General features: G+C 39.3%; 1 protein-coding gene across 1 annotated transcript in view; it reads right to left on the bottom strand.

Annotated features, from left to right (window-relative positions):
- The window catches only part of SPIDR (scaffold protein involved in DNA repair), a gene marked incomplete at both ends in the record, with an annotated part of 203,492 nt that overhangs the window by 20,366 nt on the left and 169,660 nt on the right, over positions 1-13,466 (bottom strand). The window contains one exon of the mRNA XM_080639494.1: positions 7,521-7,679. Coding sequence (XP_080495620.1) covers positions 7,521-7,679 — 159 coding nt within the window. The remainder of the gene's footprint in view (positions 1-7,520; positions 7,680-13,466) is intronic.

Here is a 13,466-nt window from a genome sequence, read left to right as displayed (position 1 = left end):
TTCTTAGGTATTAAAGAGACTTAACAGCAAATTGACCACTGCTTGAATTCTTGATCGGGGCAAGATTTTTTTGCTTGGATCACATTGAACAATATCCTCGCAGGAGGGCTAATGCCCAAAGGAACAAACTAGTCTTGCTAACTGGGACATGAAAAAGGAGAGTTACAAAGAGAGAGCATAGCCTCCTGTACAATTCCGGCAGTTACAGAAGTGACCTTCCTCATATGACACACAGTATGAGGGCGAGGGCAAGGGCAGAACACTGATATGAATGTACCACAGACTCTGTGTGTGTGGGTACAGAGATTGCACTTTTATCAGCTTAGAGCAACTAAGCTATATTGTTGCAGTGCAGATACAATCACAGCTCCACACCAAACTTACATTGATCCCACATCTGTACTTTTCAAGTTTCCACAAGAGACATGAAGTTGTCCCTTCTGCTTTAACTCTCTTCCAGCTTGCTACCCCATATCAGAGTATCTAAGACATACAGTGCATTTTCTCCTATTACTCCTGACCTTTGGAGAAGGTCATTTACTGCTTGAACTAGGAGCACTTAATTATTAGTAAATGACAGCATTTGTTTAGAAATAGCAGAGGAGCAGCTTTGTGTGGAGTGTCTCCTGAACATCTTGGCCCCATCCTTTTCTTTGACAGCCACCTGAAGGATTTGCAAGTTCCGAATCACATCCTGGCAGGATACTTGTCTACCAAAGGGGATGGATGTTCCCTCCTGGAGCTGTCACTGTTATCAGTCAGTATCTCTGGTGAGGAGCTTCCCTCTTGCTGCACTCATTTATACGCCTCCAGGAAAGTTAAGTCTCTCTTTACATTTAGGGTCTTTGACTTAGCAGAAGGGGAAATGAGGTGGGGGCAATGACAGTAGAGAAATGACAAGACATTGTGCCCTCTGTAGAAAATCACTATCCTCATAGAAAGAATAAAATTAATTTTCTTTATTGGCTGAAAAAAAAATATATATATATACACACACACACCCCACTTCAATCTGACTTGAACAATGGGTGTATTTTATCCAGAATGTGTACTCTTCTTCAGCTATAGAGTCAGGACAAGAGATGAACAGCTGGCTTTGTGCCACAGCAAAGGGACATGGTTAGCTCCCATGTGCACAGAGAGCATCTCTGGCTACAGAAGACAAAGTAAGAACTCTGAAATTTTGCTCTGTGAGTGTAATTACCAGTCGTTTAAGAAAAACTAATCACAAAAGGACTTCCAACAAAAAAGTAGAGTAAGAAGTGAGATGAAACAGGCTCAAGGATAAAAAAGGAAACAACCAACATGTAAAGTATTTTGAATAACATTTTTTATATATTTTTTACTTCTGAGACAAGGACTCTACTGTAATATTCCATAACCTTTCTTTAAAAATAGAAAAGAATCAATTGTTGGAGAAGGACAGAAATCACCTATTGGATTCTAAATGACAGACTCAATCCCCTACTTGTCATGCCAGACTGAAATCTATGTTTGGTAAAAACCTTTTTGTCCCATACTAAGCATCTAGATGTCTACTGTTTATCACCAACACAGTAAGACCACCAGTAACTCCAATGGAGTGTTACAACATAGAATTCTGTAGAAGCAGGGACTTGCAACAGGCAGTCCTTTACATACAGGCCCTCTGAAAGTCTAAGGTGGAGGTTCTGCTGACCTTCTTCCTGAAATCTTTAATCTTTAAGGGATCTTAATATTTAAGGTCCCCTCCAACCCAAACCATTCTCTGATTCTATGATTCTGCTTCTAATCTTTCTGGGTTGTTTTATCCTTCACTGCACAGTCAAATAGCATACATTCGTATGTGTACACATGCATATACATGTTAGCTCTACAATTTCTGATAAAACCAGCAAATAGAGAGAAAAGTCATTGTAATTATATTTAAGCATCCAGTAAAGTGATAAAGCAGTATCTACAGTATCAGGACATCTACTCTGATCCTGTGGAAATGTCATTCATTTCATACTACAAGCTATGTGACAAAAATCAAACAACTTCTAATTTTGGTTTTTCGAAACTGTGCTTCACTGACTCTGATCTGACAACTTATTTTGTAACTTAGTAAGATGGCTTTGTTTCTTTCTCTCAGAAGCATGAATGAGAGAAATCTACAGTTCTGGTCTATGAACTTTGTGTGTGACCTGCCTGATTCAACTTTTAATGTTACTACTTATAGTTTGGGGACTTTTCAATTTTATTAACCATACCACAGGTTCAGGGGAATATTACTACAGTGAGAAAATATTACAAATATCAAGAAAAACAGAAGGAAAACAATGCCCATGACTAGGAAAAGAAGAAAGTCTAGGTTTACAGTAGGGGGACAGAAAAAAGATGATAGGATTCTCCTCCAAGGTCTTCCATGGCTTTGCTCTGGGGACTCCAAGACTTCTCTGTTTACTCCTCTCCTACTTTCTTATTTTTAGTCTAAACCAAAACAGTTTTCCTCAGGCAGTATCAGTTTCAATTATTAAGAACTCAAAAATAAAGCAATTTATAGCCCTCAGTGCAATATCTCCTTACTCGCAACTAATAAGAAATTTAGTAATAATCACCTAGACTGCATAAGCTTCAAGTATCAAAAGACAAGCAATCCAAATATAAAGCTAATACAGTAGGCTACCTCTCCTTTTAACTGACCTGTTAAGATCTTGCAGTGCACAACCTGTGCAACACCGTATTTTCTCAGACTCAACAATAAAAGCAACAAAATCATAAAGTAAAAATCTAAGCCTACTAAACCAGCATCTCAGTCAAAATCCAAACAGAAGTTACACATACTATATTAAACCACAGAAATTATAATATAAAAGTACTTTTGATTCAACATGGATAATCCTATGTTATTCTTCAAGGCTGGTAACTAAACAGATTCATGACAGAAGCACTGAAGATACAAGCAGCAGTCCATGCTTGCTAAAGAGAAGAAAACTCATGAAAAATGTTAATTTCTGATCAGCAGTCATCAAAAATCATAAAAAAGTAATGCAAATATTCAAAACTTCAATGTGATTACTGAATATATGCTTTAAATGGAACTCAATTTTAACCACAGCAATTACCAAAGTGTTTCAGGACCTCAAAACCTCAGAGATACGGGTGGCTTTTTCAGATGGCAGTTTTTTTGGAGGAGGGAAAACCAAAGCAAGGAAGTTATGACTTCCTTGCTCTTTGAAGAGTTCTCACTATTATATTCCCTGTGAACGTCTAGCACTTGAAACACTTGTATAGCAGTTAGCAGTCCTCTCTTCTGAGTGTAAAGCAAAAAGAAGAGAAAGTATATGGTGAAGAGCAGAGGAAAAAGGAGAGAGATAAAGGCCAGAGAATATGGGACTTAAAAGAAACAAAAGAAAGAAAGAAAACCTCAGACACAGCAAGTGACCAACACTACAGGCAAATACAGGCAATTTCACATTTCAGTGCCTAAGATTTGAAAGTTTAAAATGACAACAGCAGCCAACTTTATCTGAAAATGCAGAAATTTCTCAGAGAATCACTGGTTGATGAACTCAATATTCAGAGTCTTCTTACTGTAGAGGAAAATACAACAGATAGTACAGTCTGCCATGGATTAAAGATTAGGTCAAGCGCCAAAGCTTATGAGTTGCTGTACTCTTCAAAGTGTTCTACCCTATCCAACGTATGTGTGGATATTAGCACTATCCATGCAACAGTTGCATCTCCCTCTGAAGCTTGTTAAGCATTTTTTCAATTTAGGGACAAAATTCATACTGACACCCTGCATTAGTTATGTATTAACTTAAACCATTTCTTCCTCCCCCCTCCATTTTTAAATTGGTGTCATCCTTCTGTTCTGCTGAGTAGAAGCTCTTCATATTTTTACCATATAAGAAAGCATAAAGAGAAGAAGCAGACAGGTCTGCTATACTGGGCAGGAAAACAACTCAGTCCTTGGCAAATCAGGCGAAAAGACACAAATTGTCAAAATTCAAATTATTATTCTATGTGGAACTCCAGACACAGGTAAAAACATAGACACTGGGGTTTTTTCAGTACAGACAGGTACCTAACTACAAATTTTATCCCAGCTCATTGAAAGTGATTTCTGATAGGAAGCAGCAGGCTATGACAATTTATAGGTTATTTACTCCCGAGGCATTTCAGCGAACGCTGAGTCCCTGCATTTAATTGCATCCATTTAGTTACTGGTTATACCAGACATACCTGAAATATGCCTGGGATCTATTAAAAAAGGGGGATTGCATGTTAGTTGTACTGCATACAGATCCTTAACCAGAATTCCTGCCTCTAGCATTATACCACAAAAACCTCACTTCTTTCTCAAGGGGCTGAATTAATAAGGCTGACATATGAGCAGTGGGAGGACAAGAGAGAGAACATACACCTCTAAGGAGTCAACATCACCAGTGGCAGACCAATGAACATTTTTCAGTCTTCTCTCTTTAAACCACCATATCTTTCTTTTTGGCTGATACTAAGTATGCAGTTCAGGGAACAGTTGTAGAAAGGCTAAGAGACAATTATGAATGACAAAGTGAAGAGAAAAGGTGTCAAGAAACAGATAGTGAATATGGTGTTAATTCTGCTGCTACAATACTGGTTCCTACCTTATTCAACAGCCTCATGAACAGACTAGAAGAACTGCTAGAAATAAAGACACTGAACAAACCATGAAAACTTTGACGTGAGTCAGCCATGCCCATCTATCTTATAGGACTGACAGAAACGGGACAGCAAAGGGAAACACCACTTCCTCTGCTGGACTACAAAGGGAAGAATTTCTTGCAGAGATGGTTTTGGGGAGTATGTTTCATGTGGAGTATGGGACTTCTTCTGAAACCCACCTTCAAATGACCTAGTACAAGACCCTGGTACTTGTTAAAAGATATTGATATTGAAAAGCAATATTCAACATTAACAGTGTTTCCCTCAATGTAAGACTACCAAAAATGTAATCTTCACAGGGTTGATCATGGTCAAGACAGGACTTGTTATGTAAGTTCTTATCCCACTTTTGGGTTTTTTTGGAACTCAGTGTATTCTTACCAGGAGAAGAAAAGGGTTTAGTTTCTTTAGCACATCCTACAGTACAGGTTCATTCCAAAGATCAAGTCAGATTTATAACCAAGTTTTCATCTGGATGTAAAATACCTTTTCTTACAGGTTTTTAGTCCTTGAAAAGTAATTTCAGCTCATAACAGTGATTTATAAATGCGTTTACTGGAATGATGTTAAAAAGTACTTTACATTAAGTACTTGATAATGAGGATGGATGATGGACTGGAAATTTTGTTGAATAACAGGGGTCCACTGATGCAAAAAGCTTGAGAACCTCTAGTATCTGTTAAATGCAAATCTCCTCTGTCTCATGGAGGGACTGAGGAAGCACTTCGTTGGTATAAAAAGAGGTTACAATCCAAGTGACTGTGGGACAACATGCATATAGGAGATTAGGAGATCTTATTAGCCATTCCTGGCTTTCTCCAGATCATGTACTTCAAAGGCAAAAATAAAACAACAAGTCATTACTTTTCCCTCATACTTCCTAATATTTTATTCCCTTTTATCCTTTTTAAAAGCCACTGTCAGACTCCAGAAAACAGTTTCAAAGCCGTCTCCTTCCAAAAAGTAACTGGCATTCTCAAAAGAGAAAAAAAAGGCTGCTGTCTTTCTTGCAAGGCAGACCACATAGTTCTTATTTGCTCATGTGCTGCAAGCCAAGGTTGGGCACTCACAGGCATATCCCATCATGTGCTCAGATATACCACTGGCTCTGGAAACCCATTTACCCAGTGGCAATGAGCTCTACAGTCTAATTATGCTCTGTTGGAATAAGTACTCCCTTATATTAATTTCAGCTATGGCTTTATTGTGGTTTCCATCACACCTAGAATGACACAAAATGCACCCCAACACTTAATAAGAAGTTATAAAGCAGAACTTGCACTTAAACAATTGAGAAAAAAATGAATCCCTGAACAACTCCCCCACCCACCCATCTTATACAATGAAATCACGTTTTAACCACTACACTATCCTTGAAGCTACACTAGCCTTTTTCTTTTAGTGTTTCCTAGCAGGGTTACCACCAGCACAGCTCCAGCTGAGCCACAGGCATTTTCAGCAGTGTGTCTTCTAATCGTCCTCAGAATAGCCAGAAGTAAGTTACTGCTGCTTTGAAACAGAATTTACACTAGAAAAAGTCTATCTCTTATTAGCTAGGCAGAGTACTGGAAACACCAGCAGCCAGTTGTAAAACTTCATTTGTATCCAGAATTCCAAAACCATTATTTAATTTGTTTGGAAAAAATGTAACTTGGAAAAAAACCCAACAAAATAATTAAATAAGAAGACGTGTTTGTTATTAAAGATCCATAAAAATGCAAATAGGCTTGAAATCCAAAGGATCTGAAAATTAACACTGCAAGTACATAAAAAGAAAAGCATACTGAATAGAGCTGGCTGGAAAACAGCAATTCCATTTTGCTAAACATTTCAAAGCTTTGAAATTTGTTTTTGTTCCAACATGAAACAAAAATGAGACTTTCTGAAAGTTTTCATGAAATGAGAACGAGAGAGAGAAAATTCACTCCTTCTGGACCTGAAAAAAATCTTCCCAACAAAATTGTCTCCAAAATAGATAATGTTTCCAAGAAACATTCTGGTTTTGATGAAACAGCATTTTTCACCAGGAAAAAAAAGTGTCAGCAGAAATATTATAGCCATTCTAATAGCAAAGGCTTATCTAGATCGGATGCTTTTACGAGAAAATTATGTTGAGAATAGAGCCAATCTAATTATATTGATATAGGTCCCTATGTGAACAACGTGTCACTTTCCTTAGAAAGACACTCTGTAAGATACATGATCTATTTGATTTTTTCCTTGATTGAAGATATTTTATTTTATTCAAAGAATGTAAAAGGAATCACAGAATAAGCAAAATGCGAGATATACCATAAGTCAATTTGTTACTTATCTGGGTGGATTTTCTATAAACCTGTGGACATTCTTATTCCAAAATAAGAATGACTTTAGGATTTACAAGATTTTTTTTTTAAGAAGCTTAAACTGTGCTTCCAAACCCATATAGAATTAACTGAATTAAGCTCTCGAACACTAAGGGAAAGTCTGTGCTTGAAACTTCAACCCATACTGGGTAGGACTGTAGAAAATCTTACTGTAGCAAACGTTCTGCAATGAAAGAGAGGTAAACTAGTGTTTTTAAGTATTTGAATCTACTGAAGAGGAAGAAAACATTCACATTTTATGAAATATTGCATATGGTCATTCTTCACTATTCCTTTCTCTGCTAAGTGTGTATTTGTGTGCTAGCTTATTTACGCTCACTTTGGAGTAGGATTGGCTCAAGTACTATTGATGCCCCCCAAATGGCAATGAGGACTTTTAATCGAACAAAGCCAGATTCAGTTGTTCCAAAGAATATTGATCACAGAAATAAATAAAAAGGCAGATCACAGCATGCAGTATGTTCTCCCATGAATTGTTCTCACCTTCCTCTTGTAGTTCTTTGCAAAACTTTCATTCCAGCTAAGCAGCAGAATTTTCCTTCCCATCTCCTGCAATACTGCTCAACATCATCCACAGAATTCAGGGGCTGCAACTGCACTTCACTGAACATACCATAGGCATCCTGGACAAGGAGGCACAACCTGCAAAACATTCCTCTGTTACTCACTGTCAGCAGATTTCTGAGAATTATATTACAAGCTTCGGGCCAGGGCTTATCCTCCACAATATCTGGACTGGAGAATTCCTACCAAGTAACATATCAATAAACAAATCCAGCATCATTAAAGGTTTTCTCATGTATATTTTCAGGAGGTAACAGGCTCATGAAATAGAGAAGCATGACTGAAAAAAAGCCTAAAGAGCTTGCACTGGGGACTACATAAATTAACTGCTATGCACTATGTGGTTTGTGTAGTTGCAAAGAAAGAAGGTTGAGTTTTCGCCTTACTTGAGGTGAATTCTGCAATGCAGAAGGAGCAATGATGCAAACATCTATTTGTGTGTATAAATATAAGAATTCTGCTTAGAAGTAAACAAAGAAGAGTCTTTCACAATAATCACCAACACTGAAACTGGTAAAGCAAGCATTACATTTTCCATAACCTGTTTAAGAGAGTCCTGAGAATGCAAAAAAAAGAAAGAGTGAAATGTCATTTCTTCTTGAGAAAAAAATCCCAAACAAACAACATGAAACTGCAGATTAGCGTATTCAATATTGGGCATGAAGAAGCCCAGAGGAACTATTTTAAGGTGGTAATTAAAAAACTTGCTAAACAAATAATTTGATTTAAGTAATCTATGGAAGTAGGAGCTGTAGGGCTGGGAAGTATTGCTTAACCAACTTGCTGGCATTTTGAGAAGATATTACTGTCACAGCAGATAAGGCAAAATCAGTGCATGTCATACATTTAGATAGTCAAAAATGCATTTCACAAGATTCTGCACCTCAGATGAGCAGCCACGATAGCATGAGTCACGCAGAAGAAGGAGGCTGCTGTCTACGAGATTGATTTAATTGCCCCAGAAAGAGACAGTTAAGCATGGAAACTTTTCAAAGGGAGACAAAAATTACCTTAGAGGGTAGCACATGCATCTTTACTTCTAAATAAAACTCAGAGGAGCACTAGGCAGCAGAATTCAGTTCACTGAAAACTACCTTTCCCAGAGCAACATGATTGTTCTTAGCAAGCCAACTCCAACTGCTTTTGGAGCACATCATGTAACATATATGCATCCTGAAAGCATTCAACAGTTGACATTTTAAATGAAATGAGCTCCTACATTTCTCTGGAAGAACATGTACTTTCTTTGCAGGATGCTTAGGTACATGGAAGACCATTAATCACAGTTTCCTTGTTCACTATGAACTGTCTAACTCTGGCTTACACCCTTAAGAGGGCTGTATTCAACATAGGATATAACCCCAAAGGCTTTTGGACATCAGCTGCTGTGCAAGCACCAGCTTACAGTCTTCATTTTCAGATTCTGGTGCCGTTTTAAGGAGCTGGGAGTGGTAGGACTGAACACGAAGGCTCTCTGTATCTCTAGCTACAAGGATCCCGCACAGAGCCTTCACCAGGCAAAAAAAGCCCAGGCACAATTCCTCTGCAGCCTGCCAAGGTTAAGAAGTCCTTCAGAGCCATGAAACACTGCTTCTATCCTGAGCAATGACAAATAAGAGGAATCCAAACACTATTGTGATATGTAGGCTGGAAGGATACATACCCTCATCTTTGGGATGAGTGGTATTCCCAGCCTAGGAAGCGTGACTATCCTAACAATACAAACCCATGTCTTCAACAGCTCTATAACTCTTCCTTTTCTGTGTAAAACAACCTGTGTGATGCCTTCTGGATTCATACCACAATATCATCTCCAACTCAACAGATGAAAGACTGATGTGCTATAAAAAAAGACAGCCTAGAAGCAGATGGTTGCCTGCCACTTTCCATGTTAGGACCTTGCAATTAGTCTCTTAGGACCTAACTCTTTCCAAGTTAGGACCTTGCCATTAAGAACTCTCCCAAGTTTTAACTTATGTGACTGAAACTAAACTCATGCTTTTGCTTTGTTTGGAAAAACAGAGCTAATGTGCTCTGGATATTTCTGCAAATCAGATCGAGGGGACCAGGAAAAGCAAAGCAAACAGTTTTGCCTATGTTAACAAAACATTCAGTGACTGTGATTTGTGAAAAATTAGGCCTTCGTATCTTGCAGCAAGCAAGGGCCAACTAAGTTAGTGTTTCAGATCTGATCAGCTCAGTAGTCTCTTAACTAACTGATCACTGGCATTTCTCATATCTTTAGTGAGACATAACTGAACACAAGTAAGTCTCAGACTAGTTGGCACCAGGCTCATATTAAGTCCTCTGGGACATGTTAGTTGCCCAAATAAAATTAGCTTGGTTGGTGCTGAAGACATCAGTCACTAAAAGGGCATGTTCCCAGTCCTTTTAAGTCAAGCAAATAGCTGTCTGCTGTCAGACACAGGAGTTTCAACTCCCCACATCCCTGGCTGCATAGTTCCATCTCTTTGTGGTGGCAGCATAAATGGCTAGGACAGGAAACTGATCTGACCAAAAAAATACTGTAGCCAAATAATTATCATCATCAGGATCAGATCCTTAAAAATTAACACTGTAGAAGTAAACTCTGTTTGCATGGAATACTACTTCTAGACAAAGATGTATTTTCCAGGCAGGATTAGGAGCCTGAAGCTCCCAATCCAGCTGTCCTGTGTATGTAACACAACATCCCAGGTCACACGATGAGAGAGTGGTCATCTTGTGACCAAGCTTGATAACCAGAAGTAAAGGAAGAACGTGGGTCTTACATCGCTAATGTTCCCATTCACACTAGTAGTGCATTTGCCATCATGAAGAAATGCACAGCAGCAGAACCTGTTGCATCAGACTCCAAGTACTTCTGCTGTTACGAGCACACACCTGACATCCCCTGTACCATGCTTCTTCTAACGGTACCCAAAAGGTAGTCACGATTTCTGAGCAACGTGAATTTAAAATGAAATACATATATATTCACCTACTTGGAAGACAGAATTTCACTAATAACCTTTGGATGCCCAATTTCAAATGTCCCAAACTAAACCTATGAAGAGAACTTCGAACATATGTTCCCTGCTTTAGCACACTTTTAAAACAGTATGAATGAATGACGACAAAACCTTACTCAGCTGAATCCCACAACAAACTCAGCGATGTGTTAGAAAACTGTTCTCATGTTCTCTGAAACCAGTTCTGTTCCTATGGATTTTGCACACACTGTTAGCATCACTAACAGTAGCAGCTCAGCTGCTTTCAGAGACTGTTGATTCATGGCCTTAACTTCCTTCCCAGCACTGGATTTTTCCTTGATTTCACTCTATTCCCAGAAAAGTGTATTTGTATTATTTTCCCATGTTACAGTGTTGCTCTCATATTTCAGTAAATGTTCTCGCAAATAAAGTTTTAGCGGCAAGTCTAACTGTGATTAAAGCAACAGCTTGTCCCATGATTTTTCCCTGCTTTGAAGCTCACTACCAGGATGAAAACCCAAATCTAAATTACGAGACAAGCTGCAAATCTACAATGAGCATCTGCCCCCAGGAATTCAGCATTTATGTTTTGTGCACATCTATCACAAGTACTTTTTTTCTTGTTCCATAAAATGTGGTACTTGTACTGAATCAGTTCATCAGCTTAAACATACCTTGTCAGTATGCATAGTAATGAACTGCTGGGAAAAGAAAAAGGGCAACATCTCCATTTTTTATCAGTGGTGCTTGTGCAGGGAGGAAATAAAGGCCATCTTTACTCTTGGGACAACAGGATATAACCTTGTGTAAGACCTGAATTTAAAATATGGGTTTGGAAAACGAAATTTCTCATGCAAAGGAGCAGAGAATTCACTGCAGGAGCGAGGGGTGGCAGGAAAGCCCGTAGAGGAGCGCATGTGGGAGAAGCAGACTAAGGGAAAGGTGAAGTATGACTCACTGGTAATAACAAAGGGGGCGAAGCTAGGGAATGATAAGAAGTGAGGCAGAGATTAGCCTTTTTTTTTTCCTTCTTTAAATAATGACACAGTAAGTCTCAGGCAGAAGCTTGGGAAGATTTTGTTAATTTGCTAATAGCCAGGAGCAAGGATGGGGGCTGGGGGAAGATGAGACTGATTACTCTGCATTATTTGTATGACTGTGCTGATCTTTAGGACAAAATGTCTCCCAGTAGAAATCTGGAGAGGATTACAGGATTACTCTGCCATGCCCTTCTCCTACTTAGTCACTCCTCATGGGTAAAGGGTAAAGCCTTCTTTTACTATTACTTTTTTACGCATGAAAAATCATCTCTCTCCATACTGCTGGCTCATAGCTGGCAGCTGACATTCTGGAGAGGTAAGGATGACAAAAATCTCCTTCAGTTTTGGTCACTTCCAGCCTCCCCTGTGGCAAGCTGAAAAGAATAAGAAGTTCTGCCTGCAGAGACGAGAGCGTACAAGGCCAGAACCGGCTGATGACACAGGGATTACCTTTACTGAGTCTTGTGAAAACAAGCAGCAGAAATTTGTCATTAACAGATCTTCATTAACAAATAATTGTTTTACCCTTGGGTAGGTAGAAGGACAACCATGTGTCCCACAGCAGCTCTTTTGCATGAGGAGGTAAGCTGTGCAGTACAGCATGAGAAGCCAGAGAGCCAGGCAAATGCCACTACCCTCACAGTGCTTGGCAGGGACTTCATTAGTTACTCTTTCTTTGGGAGGGAGGGAAAGGGGAGAATGGGGAAATGCCTTAAAACTAATTGAATTGTATTAGCGCTGCTATTGGCTCATTCTCTATCTTAACCATTCAAGAGACAGCTGGTGCTGCTTTGTTTGTCAGAAGGACGTCTTATCTCTTTGAGGTGCGGTCCTAGCAGAGGCATAATGCACATGTACATAAACACACGTAAACAAAAACCCCCTCTCCCTTAATCACCAGAGGCACAACACTACCTACACAACTCTAATTCAGCAACTTGTCTGGTCAAGTCTCAAGGTGGAGCTGATTAACTCCTGCTAATATGGCTCAGATTCAAATTGTAACCTGCAGGACACCACCCTACTGGGATTTAATTTATCCCTACCTTATGCACTCCTTGCATTCACCATACCCATATTATCTCTGAAAAATCAAAGCTCAGGGCACAGGCCTAAACACACAGGGCTAACCATCCATCTCTCCCACCCCCTCATAACACTAGCAGTATTTTCCTATTAAAAGCACTGTATCCACCACATCATGCAGTGCTTCAAGTTCCCTTTTGAAAAGTAGGTACCTGCTGTAGCGTTCTTTAGCGAGCAAGATTCAGAGCCACCTGCTTGACATCCACAGTATTTGCTGCCACTAAATAGTGAGTGAAGCTCTACAGAGTATAACTATGGACTGAATAATATAAGTAAAAAATAATGATGATGATGATAACTAGCCCCTTCTAAGCATAGGTTGCAGAGGTACGCAGGTACAGAGGAAAACACAAGCACAGCTGCTTCCAGTTTATAAAGGGAATGCCAAGCTCAAAGAAGAGTTCTGGTCATAACTCCCTCCAAGTATGGATATTTCTAGGACCCTGTCTGGTGCTCTGGTTTGAAGCACTGAGACGACCAAAATAGCAATCATTTGCGTTGAAAACTGGAGGTTAAAAATCACTGAAAGGCTGAGTTTGTGATCATACATGTTTTCATTCTGCAATTGTGGAAGGACCTAGAAGGAAAGAAGAAGGCAGTTCTGGAGTGCTGGACATGGCACGCATGGAAACAGTGCGCACAGTTAACACCAGACACTTCAGTTCCATCCAGCGAAAGACAGGCTGTCCTTGCAGAAGTATTGGTGGAAACCGCATGTGACAGGAGTATCACCAGGGGAATGAGCAGTCTTATTTCGGCATCTTAAG

This window comes from Psittacula echo (genome assembly GCF_963264785.1).
Source record: "Psittacula echo genome assembly, chromosome: 2".
NCBI classification, from domain to species: domain Eukaryota; kingdom Metazoa; phylum Chordata; class Aves; order Psittaciformes; family Psittacidae; genus Psittacula; species Psittacula echo.
The sequence above is the reverse complement of the archived record's forward strand: the minus strand, read 5'-3'. Positions and strand labels throughout refer to the sequence as shown.